At 46.9% G+C, this 14,011-nt stretch overlaps 1 protein-coding gene across 2 annotated transcripts; it reads right to left on the reverse strand.

The window, feature by feature from the left end:
* Positions 1-56: 56 nt before the first annotated feature.
* LOC120208917 (protein S-acyltransferase 8-like) lies at positions 57-2,678 on the reverse strand. Of its 2 annotated transcripts, none has more exons than XM_039208042.1 (5): positions 2,499-2,678; positions 1,638-1,799; positions 1,200-1,502; positions 745-975; positions 57-591 (listed from the first exon to the last, which is right to left on the reverse strand). In XM_039208042.1, the coding sequence occupies exons 1-5, from the start codon at positions 2,535-2,537 to the stop codon at positions 304-306; spliced, it is 1,023 nt and encodes a 340-aa protein (XP_039063973.1). In that variant the 5' UTR covers positions 2,538-2,678; the 3' UTR covers positions 57-303. The 2 variants fall into 2 exon arrangements, with proteins under 2 accessions (XP_039063973.1, XP_039063971.1); XM_039208040.1 differs by having other exon boundaries at positions 58-591; positions 1,614-1,799; positions 2,499-2,677.
* Between the last annotated feature and the right edge of the window lie 11,333 nt (positions 2,679-14,011).

A 14,011-nucleotide genomic window follows, 5' to 3' on the forward strand; every position in this document is an offset into this window, starting at 1 on the left:
TTGCTAGGAACTTCTCTGCAATTCTGTTTATAGAAAATAAAAATAAAAAATACAAGAACACTAAATTGGGTTTGCACTGCAAGTATATGATCTGTGATGAAACAATCAGTGCTAGTGCTACTGCTAATCTATGATGCTGTACCTTTCAAAATTCTTTTGCTACCAATGCCCTTAGGATTTGTAGGCAAAGATAAGTTAGCCACCCTTTTTTGTTTTTTTATTTTGTCATATCCCAAAGGAACTGAGCTAGCCTTGGAAGGGATTTAGTTGTGCTGTTGCTGCTGCTGCTGCTTGAGGTTGCTCTTAAACATCTTCAGCTTCACGGCGTTGGGATATCTTGAGAAGGTCACCGCCTATTTCTCGGTCATCTTCTACTTTTTCTCGTCGGTTTCCCTCTAAATCACCTCCCGAGTTCATGGCCCGGCCAAACCCTGTTTCGTTTTCTTGTACATAAGCATGAAAGTTGTTTCTCGAAGGCTTTATCTTGGAGCAGAATACTTGTCGAAAGTTGTTGAAGCAGCCACGGTCGTATACTCGGGGCCTTGCCAGTCCTTGTCCTTGGTACCGAATCCGAAATGTCTCACACGTGGTCTGAAAGAAATAAAATCAGTATCAGAAACCGCTTTATTATATTCATATTTGACACAGGATGAATATTCAAACTATCATCCTTCTTCAAATATATGAATTTACTAGATAACACCACGGTTGGCTTGTAGCATTTACAGATAACAGGATGCTCACCTGGTTCGTGCCAATAAGATACAAGTGGAAGCAGGTAAGTCCTCCAACAAACCAAAGGAAAATGAAGCAATAAACCATTAGTACCAGTGAAAGCGGGGACTCTTTTATTGCTTTCCACACCGTTCCATAGTCATCGGTAAGGAATTTTATGTTCAAGGCAGACATTGCAAAGATGAAGATGCAGAGGATGGTCGATGATGAAATGAACAGAAAGAAAGAGCGGTAGTTGCGCTGCATATAGATAAAGAGTAAAAATTAAGACAAACTACTATACATAATTGAGCAAATCTTTCTTGCAATGATTGATGGTGTTTATCAACATCCAAGCACCAATTACGCTAAAGATGATACTTCAGTTTCCTGTTTCTTTGGCAACAGATTTGAAGTTGACCAACTGATTTCTGCAAGGAAATAGTCAACTACTTAAAAATGCGAGAAAAGGCTGACGCACATACCAATCCAATGCACTGGCCTACCCAAGGACAATGGTGATCAAATCGCTCCACGCAGTTATCACATACAGAGCAATGTGAGCAACGAGGTGGACGATACAACTGACATGTGATACAATACTTCACCCGAACAGGCACACCATTGACAATGACTTCTTTTGTGGGTGGCAGTCGTGGGGTTGGTGTTTGTCTCCCAATATCAATCGAAGCTGAGGAATCGTAACATATTTCTTCTGTCGGTGGATGTAAATTGCGAGGAACAATTCCAGGGTCTCTGGCCGACGTTAGAAGCAGCAATACTAATACCTATCATAATCAAAAAAGAATTACAGTTGAAAAATTGTGTTCCCAAGTCCTACTCCTACACGATCATTGGAATAAAAATGAACACACAAGGTTTTTATCAAAGGAACTAACATAGATTGTGAAAACTACTGTCACCATTAAAATGGCATAGCCAGCGATATTTCCTGACGTTTCATCAAAGAGGTTCCTTGCAACATTTGTACAGAAGATAATAACGGGAACAATGATGAGCAGTAAGGTGACAATCAGTGACTTAGCATCTGGACCAAATATCAACCTTCCCTTGAAAATAAATTTCTGCAAGATGAAGCCAAAATAATATATATATATATATATATATATATATATATATATATGCAGAGAAGTCCATAAATTAGGGTAATGCTGAAAAATATAATAACTCAGGACCGAAACACAAGGGTTTCTAGATATCGAAACATATGAACTTATAAACACGTATCTAAGTACGTATGTACATGTATCTAAGTATACAACATAGACAAATGTGCTTTCATACATTGGACCATTCTGCTGAATCAGGAGAAGAAGAGGACTAATGTGATTGAACAAACCAGAGAAATATCAATAATGTGTCTGAGTATCTGTCTATATATGTACTAGTGTGTAACTCATCATTCCGCAAGTTCAAAAATTGAAATATTAGCTTCAAGTTTACTATTCATGTATGTACAGGACAGACCATGTTCACCTCTCTCCAAAGGGATAATTTCTTTTCAAGATCAAATCATTCAAGTTTTCTTTTGAAAATTTTCCATCATAGTCTTGATATTCATAATGGTAGTATCTGATTAACACGCCAGTGAACAACCTACCTACCCTTTGTTTCTTTCAAAAAACCGAACCCATGGCAGCTGACAAGGAAAAAGAAAATGCTAGAAACTAACATGTACTGAGAAAATAAATCAAAGCATGAGTATAGACGAGCAAATCAAACACAAACGGAAAATTAAGCATGGGGAAGCAGAGAAAGCATACATTTTTGCCCTGCCAAACTTCATACTGACGCTTAGCCATTAAGGATTGTGTTGAGATGAAGGGTTACCAAGTTGGGATGACAAAAGAGAAGAATATTTGAAACTTGGTTTCGGCCAATTCTTTTTGTAAATGAGAGGAAGAGAAAAAGAGGCGGTTCTGGGGTTCAAAATGAGCTGGAAAGAATGATGTGTTTTGTGGGATCTTTAAGATTTTACTTTTGGTTCGTCACTTTACCTTTTATACGTAACCCCTTTATTTCTTTTCTGCTTTTATTTTCAAACAATTTTGCTCTAATTTGGTTTTAGTGTCTGTTGCTTTGAAAATTGATATTTAACCGCTCTACTGTAGTTCGTCATAGTTTGATCTCATTATTTAGTAGGTCAAAATTGATAACATCTTTAATTATTTTCATTAAAGTAATTACATGTTTTTTTAAATAATCTTAAATATTCAGATATTGAACATAATTGATTGAACTGTTACATGACTTTAATTGTGTGATTGAATAACCATCAATAGGGCAATGTAACGAAAACAACTAATGATGTATTAATTTAGACTTACTAGCGATATATAGTACATAAAATCTGAAATGTAATTAACGAAGATGTTTGGTTATGCCCAAGGAAAAAGGATCTACCTTGATAATGGGTAGGTTGGAATCAAGTAAGAAGATTTAGATCAAGGAATATTTATTATTTCTAGAAAAATGTCATTGGGTTTTGTTCTTGTGACTGAAATAACCCGGCTTAGAGGTTGATTTTACAAGATATGGAAGGGTAATTTGGAAAGTAAGGGTGGGATTCGTGAGTAAAATAATGGAAGGTGGTAAAGCAAAAAGCCTTTGATTTCTTGTTGGATGGACAAAGGGACAAATTGAGTTACATTGATACCAAAAGGGTTGGTCTAAGTTTTCGCACTTTCATGGCTAAGGCCAACTCATTTATTTTGTATTAAAAAGGTTAGGACTTAACCTCGAGATGAAATTTGTTTTATTCACTCACAAAAATATTTAAAACATTCCTTTGGTGAAAACCAATTAATTACGATATTGGAAATTTCTTGATGAATTCTAACAAGTGAAGATCCAGATCATACATTCACATGAACGATTTATTACACTGATGTGTTCATTAAACTTGAGAATAATTTTTGTATCATCGTATTCAAATTCATTGAATTACATTAATTTATTTATTATTTTAATCACAGTCAAGGGTCAAAATGTGTAATATGAAAAGAGTCATAGTTTCAAATTCTTTAGATTTAATTATTTCTTTTTAAATTAACTCTAGTTTTGAAGATAAACAAATTAAGTCTTCAGGATAACAACCCTTAATTTTTAAAACTAGTTTTAAATTAATTCTTTAGACGAACTATTTCTTAACCCCTAAATTTTAAAATACAAGTACTTCTTAGGTCCTCTTAATTTTGAAACTAGGTGAATTAATCTCGGTCTAAACATTTTATAAGTCTCTTTCAATTTTAAAATTAAACAAATTAAACCATCATTTATTTTCTTTTTTATTTTCAAATTGATAACTTAACAATTAAAGTCTAATTATGGAGATATAGAACATGTAAGTTGTCATGCTAGCATATCCACTATTTGAGTCTCCAACAATTATTCCAAGTGCATGTTCGATTTGACTTATAGACGAATATACAAATATAGGTTTCATGCTTGTTTGAGTAATAATAATGAGATTCCCCAAAATATCATCATGCTAATTAGAATAGCTTGGATTTCTAAAAGAAGATGCTACTCGTTTGGAAAAAGGAATATAGAAAATTTGAGTGATTGAAGCCCAACGGCTGCTGTGCTAGAATTGAAGTCGAAGAGAAGATTTCTCACTTGTTTCTTTGATTCAAAACTTGCTTGGAACTTTCATCAACCCGACTACAAAGTGATAAAAGAAAAGGTGAATGATAAAAAAGCAAACAATAATTATTATTTTAGTTAGAAAGCTCTAAAAGGAAAAAATCGTATTAAAATAAAACCTCTTCTTAAGAGGTGTGATGTGATTATATTGATTTTTACAACCAAACTTGAAGTTAGTATGAACCAACACATTAAGAGGCATACTAAAATGCTAATATCTGCACCAAACGAGGCCTTTATGTTCACTAAAACAAAATGCTAGTTGCAGACTGAAGAAGGGAGAACAATGCACAAGATTAAAGCAAACAACAAAATATACAAGGTTGACACTCTTCAGGATAACAACCATAACTAGTTTACTAGTTTTCAAGTCTTCACATATGCAATATTAAACCCCATAAACACAACAGAAAATAAATTGCAAAGTTGAAAACATACCAAACATGAAAAGAAGTAGAGCCGGAACATAAGTAGCAGCAGTGACAATGCTAAAAGATAGCACGGACAATTTATTCCATAATATTTGGGACAGCAGCAAAGAGGAAGCTTATCAGAGCCATTCAGATGTCAAATTTGCTTTCCTCCCTCTCCCTTCCTACTATTTCACTGCATACGAAAAGGCAGAAATATCATACGCAATGAAATGATGAGTCTCCTCAAGTAGAAAGACAGTTCCCTGGACTTGCCCATATGGATCATGAACTTAAATAAAGGCTGTAAATTTTTCTGTATCACTTAACCTTCGACACAATCGTTTCTATGGGAGTTCAAGACTGTTCAAAGAAAAATTTTGTCATCTCTTCGCTCCTATTCTTCATCCACGTATTTCCAGATGTTGCAATTTTAGTTTAGACTGCATAGCCAAGAATATCTGCTACTAAGACCAAGTACTTGTACCATAATTGCAGAACCATTTGACAAAGTATTTTTAATGGGCAAATAATTTGTACGAAATATTTCTTAGAGGATGATGATTCACAGCAAGCAATAACTTCCTGAAACTGTCTGATTCATACGGGAGAGAGAAGTGAAAACGATCCCTGATATTATCAATGCCATTGCTTCAGCAATTCAAGTAAGAACCACCGGAAAAAAGTAGCCAGGGGAAACCACAACATGGCAAAATTAGTCATTCCACCTCAACAGAAAAAGGATCCATTCATTCATTTCACCCTTTAGTTTGCGTAAGTTTAGTCAGTAGCGCAAAATATTTCTTAATACAATCTAATAAGTTACCAGCGTTATATCTATATAGATTCAATGTTAGAACTAACATATTATGGACTTCTATATACAAATACTAACAGTATCAGAAATATTGAGTAAGTAGTTAATAAACGAACCGGAGCATTTCAGTGAGAGTGGCCGCGGTACTCAAGTCGTCGGCTTCCCTTGCTTTGAGGGTACGAAACAAAAGAGCAAGTTTAACTTGAGTCCTCGCACTTTGCTGGATTACGAGTCTAGTTTCCCTTTTCAATTCCTCGCACTCCGATTCAATCATCTCAAAATTTTCTTTAACTTGTCTTTGCCCTTCCCTGATGCTCTTTTGCTCCTCGCTTATGTCCTCCATTTCTGATTTCAACCTTTTGAAGCTTTTCTCCGGTTTGGGGTTTGGGGTTTGGGGTTTGGGGTTTGGGGTTTGGGGTTTGGGGTTTGGGTTTGGGGTTTGGGGTTTGGGGTTTGGGGTTTGGGGTTTGGGGTTTGGGGTTTGGGTTTGGGGTTTGGGGTTTGGGGTTTGGGGTTTGGGGTTTGGGTTTGGGGTTTGGGGTTGGGTTTGGGGTTTGGGGTTTGGGGTTTGGGTTTGGGGTTTGGGGTTTGGGGTTTGGGGTTTGGGGTTTGGGTTTGGGGTTTGGGGTTTGGGGTTTGGGGTTTGGGGTTTGGGGTTTGGGTTTGGGGTTTGGGGTTTGGGGTTTGGGTTTGGGGTTTGGGGGGTTTGGGGTTTGGGGTTTGGGGTTTGGGGTTTGGGGTTTGGGGTTTGGGGTTTGGGGTTTGGGGTTTGGGTTTGGGGTTTGGGGTTTGGGGTTGGGGGGTTTGGGGTTTGGGGTTGGGGTTGGGGTTTGGGGTTTGGGTTGGGGTTTGGGTTTGGGGTTTGGGGTTTGGGGTTTGGGGTTTGGGGTTTTGGGGTTTGGGGTTTGGGGTTTGGGGTTTGGGGTTGGGGTTTGGGGTTTGGGGTTTGGGGTTGGGGTTTGGGGTTTGGGGTTTGGGGTTTGGGGTTTGGGGTTTGGGGTTTGGGGTTGGGGTTTGGGGTTTGGGTTTGGGGTTTGGGGTTTGGGGTTTGGGGTTTGGGGTTTGGGTTGGGGTTTGGGGGTTTGGGGTTTGGGGTTTGGGTTTGGGGTTTGGGGTTTGGGGTTTGGGGTTTGGGGTTTGGGGTTTGGGGTTTGGGGTTTGGGGTTTGGGGTTTGGGGTTTGGGTTTGGGGTTTGGGGTTTGGGGTTGGGGTTTGGGGTTTGGGGTTTGGGGTTTGGGGTTTGGGGTTTGGGGTTTGGGGTTGGGGTTTGGGGTTTGGGGTTTTGGGGTTTGGGGTTTGGGGGGGTTTGGGGTTTGGGGTTTGGGGGTTTGGGGTTTGGGGTTTGGGGTTTGGGGTTTGGGGTTTGGGTTTGGGGTTTGGGGTTTGGGGTTTGGGGTTTGGGGTGGGGGTTTGGGGTTTGGGGTTTGGGGTTTGGGGTTTGGGGTTGGGGGTTTGGGGTTTGGGGTTTGGGGTTTGGGGTTTGGGGTTTGGGGGTTGGGGTTTGGGGTTTGGGGTTTGGGGTTTGGGGTTTGGGGTTTGGGGTTTGGGGTTTGGGGTTTGGGGTTTGGGGTTTGGGGTTTGGGGTTTGGGGTTTGGGGTTTGGGGTTTGGGTTTGGGGTTGGGGTTTGGGGTTTGGGGTTTGGGGTTTGGGGTTTGGGGTTTGGGGTTTGGGGTTTGGGGTTTGGGGTTTGGGGTTGGGGGTTTGGGGTTTGGGGTTTGGGGGGGGTTTGGGGTTTGGGGTTTGGGGTTTGGGGTTGGGGTTTGGGGTTTGGGGTTGGGGTTTGGGGTTTGGGGTTTGGGGTTTGGGGGGTTTGGGGTTTGGGGTTTGGGGTTTGGGGTTTGGGGTTTGGGGTTTGGGGTTTGGGGGGGGTTTGGGGTTTGGGGGTTTGGGGTTTGGGGTTTGGGGTTTGGGGTTTGGGGTTTGGGGTTTGGGGTTGGGGTTTGGGTTTGGGGTTTGGGGTTTGGGGTTTGGGTTGGGGTTTGGGGTTGGGGGTTTGGGGTTTGGGGTTTGGGGTTTGGGTTGGGGTTGGGGTTTGGGGTTTGGGGTTGGGGGTTTGGGGTTTGGGGTTTGGGGTTTGGGGTTGGGGGGGGTTTGGGGTTTGGGGTTTGGGGTTGGGGTTTGGGGTTGGGGTTTGGGGTTTGGGGTTGGGGTTTGGGGTTTGGGGTTTGGGGTTTGGGGTTTGGGGTTTGGGGTTTGGGTTGGGTTTGGGTTGGGGTTTGGGGTTGGGGTTTGGGGTTTGGGGTTTGGGGTTTGGGGTTTGGGGTTGGGGTTTGGGGTTTGGGGTTTGGGGTTTGGGGTTTGGGGTTTGGGGTTTGGGTTTGGGGTTTGGGGTTTGGGGTTTGGTTTGGGGGTTGGGGTTTGGGGTTTGGGTTGGGGTTTGGGGTGGGGTTTGGGGTTTGGGGTTGGGGTTTGGGGTTTGGGGTTTGGGGGTGGGTTTGGGGTTTGGGGTTGGGGTTTGGGGTTTGGGGTTTGGGTTTGGGTTTGGGGTTGGGGTTTGGGGTTTGGGGTTTGGGGTTTGGGTTTGGGGTTTGGGGTTTGGGGTTTTGGGGTTTGGGGTTGGGGTTGGGGTTTGGGGTTTGGGGTTTGGGGTTTGGGGTTTGGGGTTTGGGTTTGGGGTTTGGGGTTTGGGGTTTGGGGTTTGGGGTTTGGGGTTTGGGGTTTGGGGTTTGGGGTTTGGGGTTTGGGGTTTGGGGTTTGGGGTTTGGGGTTGGGGTTTGGGGTTTGGGGTTTGGGGTTTGGGGTTTGGGTTTGGGGTTTGGGTTGGGGTTTGGGGTTTGGGGTTGGGGTTTGGGGTTGGGGGTTTGGGGTGTTGGGGTTTGGGGTGGGGTTTGGGGTTTGGGGTTTGGGGTTTGGGGTTTGGGGTTTGGGGTTTGGGGTTTGGGGTTTGTTTGGGGTTTGGGGTTTGGGTTTGGGGTTTGGGGTTTGGGGTTTGGGGTTTGGGGTTTGGGGTTTGGGTTTGGGGTTTGGGGTTTGGGGTTTGGGGTTTTTGGGTTTGGGGTTTGGGGTTTGGGTTTGGTTTGGGGTTTGGGGTTTGGGGTTTGGGGTTTGGGGTTTGGGGTTTGGGGTTTGGGGTTTGGGGTTTGGGGTTTGGGGTTTGGGTTTGGGTTTGGGGTGGGGGTTTGGGTTGGGGTTTGGGGTTTGGGGTTTGGGGTTTGGGTTTGGGGTTTGGGGTTTGGGGTTTGGGGTTTGGGGTTTTGGGGTTTGGGGTTTGGGGTTTGGGGTTTGGGGTTGGGGTTTGGGGTTTGGGGTTTGGGGTTTGGGGTTTGGGGTTTGGGGTTTGGGGTTTGGGTTTGGGGTTTGGGGTTGGGGTTTGGGGTTTGGGGTTTGGGGTTTGGGGTTTGGGGTTTGGGGTTTGGGTTGGGGTTGGGTTGGGTTGGGGTTTGGGGGGGTTTGGGGTTTGGGTTTGGGGTTTGGGGTTTGGGGTTTGGGGTTTGGGGTTTGGGGTTTGGGTTTTGGGGTTTGGGGTTTGGGGTTGGGGTTTGGGGTTTGGGGTTTGGGGTTTGGGTTTGGGGGTTTGGGGTTTGGGGTTTGGGTTTGGGGTTTGGGGTTGGGGTTTGGGGGGTTGGGGTTTGGGGTTTGGGGTTTGGGGTTTGGGGTTTGGGGGGGTTTGGGTTTGGGGTTTGGGGTTTGGGTTTGGGGTTTGGGGTTTGGGGTTTGGGTTGGGGTTTTGGGGTTTGGGGTTTGGGGTTTGGGGTTTGGGGTTTGGGGTTTGGGGTTTGGGGTTTTGGGGGGGGGGTTTGGGGTTTGGGGTTTGGGGTTTGGGTTTGGGGTTTGGGGGTTTGGGGTTGGGGTTTGGGGTTTGGGGTTTGGGGTTTGGGTTTGGGGTTTGGGGTTTGGGGTTTGGGGTTTGGGGTTTGGGGTTTTGGGGTTTGGGGTTTGGGGTTTGGGTTTGGGGTTTGGGGTTTGGGGTTTGGGGTTTGGGGTTTGGGGTTTGGGGTTTGGGGTTTGGGTTTGGGGTTTGGGGTTTGGGTTTGGGGTTGGGGTTTGGGGTTTGGGGTTTGGGGTTTGGGGTTTGGGGTTTGGGGTTTGGGGTTTGGGGTTTGGGGTTTGGGGGTTGGGGTTTGGGGTTTGGGGTTGGGGTTTGGGTTTGGGGTTGGGGTTTGGGGTTTGGGGTTTGGGGTTTGGGGTTTGGGGTTGGGGTTGGGGGTTGGGGTTTGGGGTTTGGGGTTTGGGGTTTGGGTTTGGGTTTTTTTGGGGTTTGGGGTTTGGGTTTGGGGTTTGGGGGTTTGGGGTTGGGGTTTGGGTTTGGGGTTTGGGGTTTGGGGTTTGGGGTTTTGGGGTTTGGGGTTTGGGGTTTGGGGTTTGGGGTTTGGGGTTTGGGGTTTGGGGTTGGGTTTGGGGTTTGGGGGTTTGGGGTTTTGGGGTTTGGGGTTGGGGTTTGGGGTTTGGGGTTGGGGTTTGGGTTTGGGGTTGGGGTTTGGGGTTTGGGGTTTGGGGTTTGGGGTTTGGGGTTTGGGTTTGGGGTTGGGGTTTGGGGGTTGGGGTTTGGGGTTTGGGGTTTGGGGTTTGGGTTTGGGGTTTGGGGTTTGGGTTTGGGTTTGGGGTGGGGGTTGGGTTGGGGTTTGGGGTTTGGGGTTTGGGGTTTGGGGTTTGGGGTTTGGGGTTTGGGGGTTTGGGTTTGGGGTTTGGGGTTTGGGGGGTTGGGGTTTGGGGTTTGGGGTTTGGGGTTTGGGGTTGGGGGTTTGGGGTTGGGGTTTGGGGTTTGGGGTTTGGGGTTTGGGGTTTTGGGGTTTGGGGGTTGGGGTTTGGGTTTGGGGTTTGGGTTTGGGGGTTGGGGTTGGGGTTTGGGGTTTGGGGTTTGGGGTTGGGGTTTGGGGTTGGGGTTTGGGGTTTGGGTTTGGGTTTGGGGTTTGGGTTTGGGGTTGGTTTGGGGGGGTTTGGGGTTTGGGGTTTGGGGTTTGGGGTTTGGGGTTTGGGTTTGGGGTTTGGGGTTTGGGTTGGGGTTTGGGGTTTGGGGTTTGGGGTTTGGGGTTGGGGTTTGGGGTTTGGGGTTTGGGTTTGGGGTTTGGGGTTTGGGGTTTGGGGTTTTGGGTTGGGGTTTGGGGTTTGGGGTTGGGGTTGGGTTGGGGTTTGGGTTTGGTTTGGGGTTTGGGGTTTGGGGTTTGGGGTTGGGGTTTGGGGGTTTGGGGTTTGGGGTTTGGGGTTTGGGGTTTGGGTTGGGGTTTGGGGTTTGGGGTTTGGGGTTTGGGGTTTGGGGTTTGGGGTTTGGGGTTTGGGGTTTGGGGTTTGGGGTTTGGGGTTGGGGTTTGGGGTTTGGGGTTTGGGGTTTGGGGTTTGGGGTTTGGGGTTTGGGGTTTGGGGTTGGGGTTTGGGGTTTGGGGTTTGGGGTTGGGTTTGGGGTTTGGGGTTTGGGGTTTGGGTTTGGGTTTGGGGTTTGGGGTTTGGGGTTTGGGGTTTGGGTTTGGGGGGTTTGGGTTTGGGGTTTGGGGGTTTGGGTTTGGGTTGGGGTTTGGGTTTGGGGGTTTGGGGTTTGGGGTTTGGGGTTTGGGGTTTGGGTTTGGGGGTTTGGGGTTTGGGGTTTGGGGTTTGGTGGTTTGGGTTTGGGGTTTGGGGTTTGGGTTTGGGGTTTGGGTTGGGTTTGGGGTTTGGGTTTGGGTTGGGGTTTGGGGTTGGGGTTGGGTTTGGGTTTGGGGTTTGGGGTTGGGGGTGGGGTTGGGTTTGGGTTTGGGGTTTGGGGTTTGGGGTTTGGGGTTTGGGGTTTGGGGTTTGGGTTTGGGGTTTGGGTTTGGGGTTTGGGGTTTGGGTTTGGGGTTTGGGGGTTTGGGGTTTGGGTTGGGGGTTTGGGGTTTGGGGTTTGGGGTTGGGGTTGGGGTTTTGGGTTTGGGTTTGGGGGTTGGGGGTTTGGGTTTGGGTTGGGGTTTGGGGTTTGGGGTTTGGGTTTGGGTTTGGGGTTTAGGGTTAGGGTTTAGGGTTGGGTTTGGGTTAGGGTTTGGGTTTGGGTTAGGGGGTTTAGGGGGTTAGGGTTAGGGTTGGGGGGTTTGGGTTTAGGGTTGGGTTTGTTTTAGGGTTTGGGGTTTAGGGGTTAGGGTTTGGGTTTAGGGTTAGGGTTTGGGGTTTTGGGTTTGGGTTTAGGGTTTAGGTTTGGGTTTGGGTTAGGGTTTGGGTTTGGGTAGGTTCAGGGTTTAGGGTTTAGGGTTTGGGTTGGGTTTAGGGTTTTGGGTTTAGGGGTTTAGGGTTAGGGTTTAGGGTTTGGGTTTAGGGTTTAGGGTTAGGGTTTAGGTTTAGGGTTTAGGGGTTAGGGTTCAGGGTTAGGGTTCAGGGTTTAGGGTTAGGGGGGGTTCAGGGTTTAGGGGTTTAGGGTTCAGGGTTCAGGGTTTAGGGTTAGGGTTTCAGGTTAGGTTCAGGGTTCAGGTTTAGGGTTCAGGGTTTAGGGTTCAGGTTAGGGTTAGGGTTTAGGGTTTAGGGTTCAGGGTTTAGGTTTAGGGTTCAGGGTTTAGGGTTAGGTTAGGGTTAGGGTTAGGGTTTAGGGTTTTAGGTTTAGGGTTTAGGGTTCAGGGTTTAGGGTTTAGGGTTTAGGGTTCAGGGTAGGTTTAGGGTTTAGGTTCGGGTTTAGGGTTCAGGGTTCAGGGTTAGGGTTTAGGGTTTAGGTTGGGTTAGGGTTCAGGGTTTAGGGTTCAGGTTAGGGTTTGGGTTTAGGGTTAGGGTTAGGTTTAGGGTTTAGGGTTTAGGGTTTAGGTTAGGGTTTTAGGTTTAGGGTTAGGGTTTAGGGTTAGGGTTTAGGGTTCAGGTTTGGGTTTAGGGTTTAGGGTTAGGGTTTAGGGTTTAGGGTTTAGGGTTTAGGGTTCGGGGGGGTTTAGGGTTTAGGGTTCAGGGTTTAGGGTTTAGGGTTCAGGGTTCAGGGTAGGGTTTAGGGTTTAGGGTTTAGGTTAGGGTTTAGGGTTTAGGGTTTAGGGTTTAGGGTTTAGGGTTAGGGTTTAGGGTTTAGGTTAGGGTTTAGGGGTTCAGGGTTTAGGGTTTAGGGTTAGGGTTTAGGGTTTAGGGTTTAGGGTTAGGTTTAGGGTTTAGGGTTCAGGTTTAGGGTTTAGGGTTCGGGTTCAGGGTTCAGGGTTTAGGGTTTAGGGTTGGTTCAGGGTTCAGGGTTCAGGGTTCAGGGTTGGGTTCGGGTTCAGGGTTTAGGGTTTAGGGTTTAGGGTTTAGGGTTTAGGGTTTAGGGTTTAGGGTTCAGGGTTTAGGGTGGTTAGGGTTTAGGGTTAGGGTTCAGGGTTAGGGTTCAGGGTTCAGGGTTCAGGGTTAGGGTTTAGGTTCAGGGTTAGGGTTCAGGGTTCAGGTTTAGGGTTTAGGGTTAGGGTTTAGGGTAGGGTTCAGGGTTCAGGGTTTTAGGGTTCAGGGTTTAGGGTTTTCAGGGTTTAGGGTCAGGGTTCAGGGTTCAGGGTTCAGGGTTCAGGGTTCAGTTCAGGGTTCAGGTTCAGGTTCAGGGTTCAGGTTCAGGTTCAGGGTTCAGGGTTCAGGGTTCAGGGTTCAGGGTTTAGGGTCAGGGTTCAGGGTTCAGGGTTTCAGGTTAGGGGTTCAGGGTTCAGGGTTAGGGTTTCAGGGTTAGGGTTCAGGGTTTAGGGTTCAGGGTTCAGAGGGTTAGGGTTCAGGTTCAGGGTTCAGGGTTCAGGGTTCAGGGTTCAGGGTTCAGGGTTCAGGGTTCAGGGTTCAGGGTTCAGGGTCAGGGTTCAGGTTCAGGTTCAGGGTTCAGGGTCAGGGTTCAGGGGGTTCAGGGTTCAGGGTTCAGGGTTTCAGGGTTCAGGGTTCAGGGTTGGGTTCAGGGTTCAGGGTTCAGGGTTCAGGGTTCAGTTCAGGGTTCAGGGTTCAGGGTTCAGGGTTCAGGGTTCAGGGTTCAGGGGGTTCAGGTTCAGGGTTCAGGGTTCAGGGTTCAGGGTTCAGGGTTCAGGTTCAGGGTTCAGGGTTTCAGGGTTCAGGGTTCAGGGTTCAGGGTTCAGGGTTCAGGGTTCAGGTTCAGGGTTCAGGGTTCAGGGTTCAGGTTCAGGGTTCAGGGTTCAGGGTTCAGGTTCAGGGTTCAGGGTTCAGGTTCAGGGTTCAGGGTTCAGGGTTCAGGGTTCAGGGTTCAGGTTCAGGGTTCAGGGTTCAGGGTTCAGGGTTCAGGGTTCAGGGTTCAGGGTTCAGGGTTTCAGGGTTCAGGGTTCAGGGTTCAGGGTTCAGGGTCAGGTTCAGGGTTCAGGTTCAGGGTTCAGGGTTCAGGGTCAGGGTTCAGGGTTCAGGGTTCAGGGTTCAGGGTTCAGGGTTCAGGGTCAGGGTTCAGGGTTCAGGGTTCAGGGGTTCAGGGTTCAGGGTTCAGGGTTCAGGGTTCAGGTTCAGGGTTCAGGGTTCAGGGTTCAGGGTTCAGGTTCAGGGTCAGGGTGGGTTCAGGGTTCAGGGTTCAGGTTCAGGGTTCAGGGGTTCAGGTTCAGGGTTCAGGGT

The sequence above is a fragment of the Hibiscus syriacus genome, unplaced genomic scaffold, assembly GCF_006381635.1.
Source record: "Hibiscus syriacus cultivar Baekdansim isolate YM2019G1 unplaced genomic scaffold, ASM638163v2 tig00000594_pilon, whole genome shotgun sequence".
NCBI classification, from domain to species: Eukaryota; Viridiplantae; Streptophyta; class Magnoliopsida; order Malvales; family Malvaceae; genus Hibiscus; species Hibiscus syriacus.